Below are 8,610 nucleotides of genomic sequence, written 5' to 3' on the forward strand. Positions count from 1 at the left end.
TTATGCATATTTCCATATTTAATATTTCATTTTCATGCCTGTCATTTTTCCATCTTTCGTGGCTTATATGTTAAAAACGCGTAATCTCAGCTCGATGCGGCTTGCACGGATCAATCTTATTTCGGACCTAGATTAATGTCTTACAGCAAATAATTTTGTATCTTATATCCGGTGACGCGTTATTTTCGCATCGGTCGGCCTTGAACTTTCCGCTTTAATTTCTGTATAACGAATAGGCGCACCTTGTTATAATTTGCGAAGATCTGTCTTATTTTCGATCTAGATTATAACCTTATTATTCATATTTCCATATTTAATATTTCATTTTCATGCCTGTCATTTTTCCATCTTTCGTGGCTTATATCTTAGAAACGCGTAATCTCAGCTCGATGCGGTTTGCACGGATCAATCTTATTTCGGAGCTAGATTAATGTCTTACAGCAAATAATTTTGTATCTTATATCCGGTGAGACTTTATTTTCGCTCCGTTCGGCCTTGAACTTTTCGCTTTAATTTCTCGATAACGAATAGGCGCACCTTGTTGTAATTTATGAGGATCTTTCTTATTTTGGGTCTAGATTAAAATCTTATCATCCATATTTCGGTAATTAATATTTTATGAGGTCATTTCGGATCTTGCCATTTTTCCATCTTTTGTAGTTTCTAACTCCGAAACGGGTAGTCGTAGTTCGGTGCGATTCACAAGGATCTTAGTTATTTTGAGTCTAGATTATAACTTTATCACTTATATTTCGATGATTAATATTTGATGGCTTGTCATTTTCGGGCCTGTCACTTTTCAATCTTTCGTGTTTTGTATCTCCAAAACGCGTGATCACAGGTCGCTCGATGCACAGGTCGACTCGGATCATTTTTATTTAGTATTTAGATTAATATTTTACTGCCCTTAATTTTGCGGCTTATACCTGGTGTCTCGTCATTTTCGCATCGATCTCTTTTGTGCTATCAGGTTCAATTTCTTATCGTATTTTCTTAATCCATTTTATCATATGTTAAACTACCAAAAGAACGATTATATGTGATTTCAATTCGTGACAATATTCGCTTTCTTTTAAGCACACTCTCAAGTCTCTGCAGTTTTTAGAAGCGACTCTCTTCCAATTCGTCGATTCTTAGAATTTGACCTCTTCTGTGCGTCGATTTTTAGAACCAGTATCGAGCTTTCGTTTCCATTCTTCGTGGATCGCGACCATCTGAATTTTTGCTTATTATGTTATATGCGTAATCAGTTATATATATATATGCATACATATCCATATATATACGAGGGCAGTCTGAGAAGTTTTGAGCCTAACATAGAAACAAATATTTTTTCGGCCAAATGTAATTTTATTTTTCAACATAGTCTTCTTTTAAGTCGATACATTTTTCCCAGCTTTAACCTCTAGTCTCCTTTTAAGTCGATACATTTTTCCCAGCTTTAACCCTTTCAAATAGTAGTTGGCGTCTTGCTCCGCAAAATAGGCGTTTACCTGTGCGATGACCTCGTTCGATGAAAATCTCTGTCATCCAAGCGAAACTTTAACTTTAAGCTTGGGAAAAAGGAAAAAGTTGCTGGGAGCCAGATCTGGTGAATACGGTGGTCAACCAATTCGAAATGCAATTCGTGAATTTTGGCCATGGCGACCGCCGAATGCGTTTTTGGTCCAAAGTGAGCAAGCGCGGCACTCAACGCGCGGATAGATTACGCATGTCCACTTCTTCAGTCAGTATATGACAAACGCATTCTTTCGATATGCCCATAGCCTCTGCTCTATCTCTCTAACCTTGATTCGACGATCGTTCAGTACCATTTGGTGAACATTTTCAATGTTATCGATGGTGGTCGCAGTTTTTGGCCGTTCCAAACACTCATCATCAGCCAAGCAGGTACGACCACGTTTAAATTCAACTGCCCATCTTTTCACGGTGGCAAATGATGGGACAGAGTCTCGGTAAACAGCATCCAACTCGAGTTTTATTTGCGCAGGCATATTGCCTTTCAAATGCAAGAATTTAATCATGGCATGATATTCGATTTTTTCCATTTTTACAAAAACACTGACATCGACAAACGACTGTCAAACAACAACTGAGCGTCCAAAATGGCTGAAATTTTCACAGTCATCTTTCAAAGCATATACCATTGTAGTACCAGAATGATTTTGACGAGTAGAGCCATCTTCATGTTGAGGCTCAAAACTTTTCAGATTGCCCTCGTATGTATATGTGTATATATATTATATATATATACACATATACATTATATATATATATATCATAATTTTTTTAGTATTGTATATATTATTTATTTATATACATGAAGACGAAGGTACAATTCATGTTGAACATGCACAATGTATTATTTGTTCACATTTGCTATTGTTACCTATTTGATCTAGAATCTCATTACTGTTTTACCATTGATACTTATCACTATACTTCCACGCGCGGTTAGTCGCTGTATTTAGCTATACTGACATGCGCGCTATCGGTTTATGAGTTGGCTGCACTGTCCTGTTCTCATGTAAACCGGATCCAAAGCATCTGACTCTATGGCCGCGTTCAGCAGACTCAACAGTTAGACAACATTACTAGATTTACCACTGAATCTCGCTCCTGATTGGTAAATACTTCTGGGTCTATGAAAAATCTAAAAGAATGCTCTAATCACAGACAATAATCACTAAGCGCTCTCTGATCACTTTGTTCTACTGAACGCGGCCTATGATTCAACAATTCGTCTGTTGTATACTCACGGTAATCGATTCTATCCCTTGGAAATTTTTACAAACTGAGAAGTGACTACGTTTCTACACTACTCACAGTCCATGCACAATTAATAAAATAACTAAAACTTGCACTCGCTTAGCTTGGAGGATTGAGACCTGGTCTATAATAGATGTTGTAAGCTGTAAGCCGTAAGAACTGGCTAATTATAGCCGATTATTTTTATAATAATCGACTGTGATTCGCCAATTCTTACGGCTTACAACTTACGACACGTATTGTAGACCAGGCCTCAATCCTCCATAAGCGAGCGTAAGTTTTAGTTATTTTATTAATCGTGGATTGTGAGTAATGTAGAAACGTAGTCACTTCTCAATTTGTGAAAATTTCCAAGGGACAGAATCGATTACTTACCGTGGGTGTACACTAGAAAGCAAAACGGTTTCAACAGTTTTTTTTCTAGTGACATGTGTAATGCGTGTAGTTGTGATTTTGAGGATCATTGCTTAAGCAAATTGCGCAAAACAAAGGATCACGGGTCTCTTTCTCTCTTGTGCAAGTGATTCTCAAATTCACAATTATACGGGTTACTTATGTCACTAGAAGAAAAACTACCAAAACCGTTTTGCTTTCCAGTGTACTTTTATTTTCCAAGTAATACTATTCAACGATGGATCAGACGTGTGTTTATTCTGTTCAAAAAATATGTAAACTTCAGTAGATTATTATTTTTATAAAAATTATACTATTGTAACACTTCGGAAAGCTTTTTGAAACTTGATATTTCTAATTTTAACCATATTATAAATTTAATCATCTTATAAAAATATATATTAAATGAAAAGTAATAACTTTTCAATCGTAAACCTCATATTCCAATTTAGTTTTTACATCGCAAAATTTCTTTTTTTCAGTATTTTATTAAATTTGCGTTTTAAACAGAATTTTAAAGCTCATTTATATTCGTTAATAAAATTTAATAATATCAAATATAAAATGATAAGAGGAATAACTAGCGACGTGGAAACTAATGTATTTGAACTTATTTGAACTTATCGAGACTACAATCGATTCTTCGAACAAAACAGAAGCGAATATCGATTCGTTAGTGGGTTATCACCCTAACTTTAGAGAGTATATGCCTGTATTAGCATGTAAGTAGCGCGTCGATTCGACGTGACATTTAATTTTTGAACCGCGATCGGAACACGCATCGAAAGGTATTTTGACGTTGGTGTATTTTCCGAACGTGCCAACGATCAAAGTAAGATGTCGTCGGGCGTTATAGATATACTTGTGGACATGGGTTTCAGTATATCCAAGGCGTAAGTTTACGAATAACGTCATGTCACCGCTACGCCTAACCTTCGACATTCTATTTAATCGTTCTATTGCAGCGAAAAAGCCTTGGAGATTACCGGCAACAAAGGTGTCGAGCCGGCGATGGAATGGTATGAAGGCGCCGTCGATATAATTCTCGTATCATTCTAACACTCTCGACTTTTATTTCAGGCTGTTGGCGCATTCCGATGAGGCTGAGCCAACGCTTGAACCTACCATGGCAGAAGGCGCTCCGGCACCGGTCACTGATACACCGTCTCAGGATAATGTTGCTGGTGCTACCAGTGAGCAAGTGTCTACCACCGAGACGGCCAAATCGATGAAATGTGATATGTATGTGATATGTTGATACAAATTTAACATAAATTTCTAAGCATAAGGATGTAAATATTCATTTGGATATCAGCAATGAAAAATTGTTTCATATAGAAATTCTATTTTGTTAAAATATCTGCGACAATATCTTACTAATCTGACTAATATGTCATCATGAGGGAAATATAAAATGCAATAGAAATTTTGTTTATAGATGTGGCAAGCTCTTCAAGTCTAACTTAGAGGTAGAGTTTCATGCTACGAAATCAGGACATGACAGATTCTCTGAAAGCACAGAAGAAAAGAAACCACTTACCGAAGAGGAAAAGAAAGAACAGTTGAAAATATTGGAAGAAAAGATGAGACAAAAGAGGAAAGAAAGAGAGGAGCAGGAGAAAAAAGATGCATTTGAGAGAGAAAGGAACAGGATACGGTCAGGGAAGGAAATGTCTGAAGCCAGAAAAAAGTAAGAAATATATCTTAGCAATGTTAACTTCTAATCACTTCTAATACTAAGTAAAATATATAATATCCATTATTTACATTACAGATTAGAAGAATTAGAAATGATAAAGCTCTTTGAGCAAAGAAAACGTGAAAAAGCTGAAGAGAAAGAAGCACGACAGAGAGTAAGAGCACAGATCGAAGCTGATAAAGCAGCAAGAAAAGCTAAAGCAGCTGCTGAGAGCGGCCAATTACTTAATACCGTTCCAGTTCCATCACCCACGACATCTTCCTTGTCTACGACACATCATAGGAAAGATTACAGTGAAACCAAGCTTCAGGTACTAACATAATAAATATACCATAATATAGTTTTAAGGCAGTATAACCCAAAGAATTAAATTCCTTTCGAAATGTATACAATTTTAGCTCAGGCTCACCAACGGGCAAACTTTGATACAAAATTTCGGAAGTAAAGAACAATTGTCCGCGGTGAGATTATTTATAGAGATGAACAGGACGGATGGTACTGGTCCTTTTCAATTAATGACTACTTTTCCTAAGAAAATATTTACAGAGGAGGATTATGACACACCATTGGATGTGTTAGGTATGCTGTATCGATACATTTATCATTGTATACAATGCGTAACTTGTAATGATTTCTACTTGATTATTGGTAAAATTATTATACAATTCTGTAACACGATGACATTATTTGTGCAACAATACATTGATAAAAGAAATATTGATTGATTGATATACATATTCAACATAGAAAGAATCCTTTTTATGGTTAAAGATTGTACAATATGTATTTTTCTTCAACTTCCAGGTTTGGTGCCCTCAGCAGTCGTGATCGTTCAGAAGAAGGTGGAATGATGTAGCCAATGATATCCTAATTCGTAAGCAGAAACACTGATGTACATTCTCATACAGATTGATTACAAGACATTTACCAGATTAATGATAATTCTTCTCATCCGTAAGACATCAGTGAGCAAGTTTGTTGTCTGTAATATATAAGAAGATTTCGTTTTAGTTTTCCTTTTATGATAAATACTATGGGTCTAAACTTAAATGAAAATAGGAGATATTGATTTTACATTGGTACCTGTAACGTTACTCACAGTGTTTTTATACTTCCGTATATTGTGTAAAAGACGATAGAAATATTCGTGATTTAATTTTTAGATTTGTGTGGTAAATATTTTAGTTCAAAAAATATATTTTCTTAATGGTGCATTTTTATATATTCCCAGGAAAAAATGATTATATATAATTCAATTATATGTGAATTTTGTTTCTATATGACCATATATATATAATTATATATAATTATATATGTACATATATGAAGAAATTGTATATATAACTACATATAATCATATATCATATGATCATATAATCATGCTCGTATTTTACTTCAAAGTGAAAAGAAATATATCTAGTAAGTTGTATATTATTTCCATTAGAGTTGTCATGCTGTTACTATCGCTCATTACTTTTTTTCAATAACTTTATAACCGTGTGTAAAACCATGTATAAACCATGTGTAAAATCATATATGATTATAAACATTTTGCACTTTATATATAACGTTATATGAAATTATATACACTCATATGTAATCTCATATAGAGTACCAAATTTCATATATAATTTTATATTTTATCACATATATTTATATATATAATTATATATAATCTTTTTTCCTAGATTGTTAATTAAAAAATAATACTTATTTATCTTGTACGGATAATCTATCTGTGCAATTTATCGCCAAATTCTTACCGCGATGAAAGTTGATTTTGTCGTGTATATGTTGTCTGTGCATAATGTGTAATTTTATCCTATAATTTTAATACTATCCCAGCTTTCCCTTCCTCTCTAATTCTTACATACGAAAAAGTTTACAAAATACAATCGTTATATCTGTATTACTTGGTAGTTGTGTGGTACATGACCAGGATATGTTATCAGTTTAGATTTATTACAGTTCGTAGGGAAATCATAAACTCCATCACAGTCCACTAGTTGTAATGTTTTGTCGAAACAGATTCTTATCTCGAACACATATGATTCACCCGTTTCCTAAAAAAAAGAACTAAGTAGTGATTTATCTGTTAAAAATCTGTAATCTCTTGCTTATCCTTTCTTATATCTAGCGCGATTAGATTAGAACGTTGTTCGTTCATGCAATTACTCATATGAGAGAATAATTTTTTCATTCACCTCATTCTCCGTACACATCACTTGGGCTCTTTTGCCCAGAATCTTTTCAACTGCATGCAACAAATCGTCTATTGTATATTTTTCACCCGGCAAGATGTTCGCTTTTGCAAGCACGTCTATCATGTTGTAAGTGTCGAGTAGTTTCAGACCAGTGTGGAAATATTTAAATACACTATTCAGATCTTTGATGGTAACTGCACAGGTGCCGTGTTTATCCCATTCGTGTCTCCAAAACGAATAGGGCTTGGATCCCTTCTGAATGTCGATCCACTTTTCTTTCAATTCGTTCTCTATAGGTGCTAGAGCACTCGTATTAAAATGCAACGACCTGTTGCAGAACTGCGGGCCGATATGGTTGAATTGCGTGGGCCAAATACCGTGTATAGTCCATTCATCGTGTTTGGGTAGCGAGCAACTATGCGATCCGGAACTTTCTTTCCACATGTAACAAACTGTTGGTGGCCATCTCTGAGTGAATATCACGACGTCAAATTTGTTGGATCTTATAGGTCTCCTCGCGATTGAATAGCTGCAGAGAATGCGTAAAATTAAATCGTGTGTTTTGAGATTGCAATTTTCGCCTTGCACTCAGGATTGTATAGATTCTTTAGGAAATTGTTGAGAGCCTAAAGTTTTATACATATAGATACACATACTTTTATATAATTATATTAAATGATTTGTAACATAATTATACATATGTTATAGTGTTCGTTTTTCATACATAATTATGTTTTGCGCGCTAAGAAATATTTAGATGATTAGAAGCAAAACTTAACTTAGCGTTACTTTAATGTCATAGTAATATCATAACATTTATTCGATTGCAATTGATCGATCAGCCGGATCATTGTTCACATGACAACTGTCTAAGCAAGATTATGTCAATTAACAGGTGGTGGTATGTGTATATAGTGATTGGTGCGTTAGCCGTCCTTGGCACAGTCGACAGTCGTACGTGTATTAATATCTAACGTTAATACATTCCTCTGACTTTTTGGGCTTCGAGATCTTTCTATATATAATTTACTACTTACTACTTATATTTGTACTGTGCACTTGAACATGTGCTAATAGATATTGTCCTCAGTTATCGTGTTTGCACGCAACGAATTACATAATGTTTGCCAAGATTTATTTTTATTCGCCGAGTACACGTCAATTTACTTACCCGTGCGCGACACACAGTAGACACAGCAGGAAGATACATAACACAACATTATACTTGTACATTGCGTCGGTGAGTGGGAAATCGCTCGCTTTGAGCAGGTTTAAGGTAACGGCATTCGTCACTACTTTAAGTGGTAAACTCTCCCACTACCTTCTTATATCAGCAGCCCCACCATTCTGTACCGTTCCCTAGCAAACGATCTTTTAACTGATCATTGTTAAGATTTCCGTAACGGGTGTACCGTGAAAATGTCACTATAACGTCATATGTGGCGTTGAGTATGAATCCTGTATATTTACTGTGACATACGCTACACATAATTTTCATATTTCCCTTATATGATTTATTAACGTGCAAACATTTCCTGTTTACTT

The 8,610-nt window shown here is 34.9% G+C and overlaps 2 protein-coding genes across 3 annotated transcripts; one reads left to right on the forward strand and one right to left on the reverse strand.

Moving 5' to 3' along the window:
• The first annotated feature begins 3,846 nt into the window (after positions 1-3,846).
• Positions 3,847-5,733, forward strand: LOC105188617 (UBX domain-containing protein 1). The gene is made up of 7 exons (XM_011150168.3): positions 3,847-4,055; positions 4,128-4,181; positions 4,243-4,404; positions 4,601-4,852; positions 4,937-5,171; positions 5,260-5,440; positions 5,666-5,733. The coding sequence occupies exons 1-7, from the start codon at positions 4,000-4,002 to the stop codon at positions 5,710-5,712; spliced, it is 987 nt and encodes a 328-aa protein (XP_011148470.1). The 5' UTR covers positions 3,847-3,999; the 3' UTR covers positions 5,713-5,733.
• On the reverse strand, positions 5,664-8,533 carry LOC105188618 (ribonuclease Oy). 2 transcript variants are annotated; one of them, XR_003113364.1, is made up of 4 exons: positions 8,237-8,533; positions 7,066-7,594; positions 6,625-6,924; positions 5,664-5,843 (listed from the first exon to the last, which is right to left on the reverse strand). XR_003113364.1 is itself a non-coding variant. In XM_011150169.3 (4 exons), exons 1-4 carry the CDS (start codon positions 8,296-8,298, stop codon positions 5,775-5,777), a joined length of 810 nt encoding a protein of 269 aa, XP_011148471.1. In that variant the 5' UTR covers positions 8,299-8,532; the 3' UTR covers positions 5,664-5,774. The 2 variants fall into 2 exon arrangements, 1 of the variants encoding a protein (XP_011148471.1); XM_011150169.3 differs by having other exon boundaries at positions 6,775-6,924; positions 8,237-8,532.
• Between the last annotated feature and the right edge of the window lie 77 nt (positions 8,534-8,610).

Source organism: Harpegnathos saltator, unplaced genomic scaffold (assembly GCF_003227715.2).
Source record: "Harpegnathos saltator strain DR-91 unplaced genomic scaffold, Hsal_v8.6 scaffold431, whole genome shotgun sequence".
Classification (NCBI taxonomy): domain Eukaryota; kingdom Metazoa; phylum Arthropoda; class Insecta; order Hymenoptera; family Formicidae; genus Harpegnathos; species Harpegnathos saltator.

Coding starts and splice junctions, on each gene's coding strand:
- LOC105188618 (XM_011150169.3), bottom strand. CDS start 8,298: ATGTACAAGTATAATGTTGTGTTATGTATCTTCCTGCTGTGTCTACTG. Junction 6,925..7,065: donor TGATGTGTACGGAGAATGAG/GTGAATGAAAAA, acceptor TCTTTTTTTTAG/GAAACGGGTGAATCATATGT. Junction 5,844..6,774: donor ATGTACCACACAACTACCAA/GTAATACAGATA, acceptor TATATATTACAG/ACAACAAACTTGCTCACTGA.
- LOC105188617 (XM_011150168.3), top strand. CDS start 4,000: ATGTCGTCGGGCGTTATAGATATACTTGTGGACATGGGTTTCAGTATA. Junction 4,056..4,127: donor GGTTTCAGTATATCCAAGGC/GTAAGTTTACGA, acceptor GTTCTATTGCAG/CGAAAAAGCCTTGGAGATTA. Junction 4,182..4,242: donor GTCGAGCCGGCGATGGAATG/GTATGAAGGCGC, acceptor CTTTTATTTCAG/GCTGTTGGCGCATTCCGATG.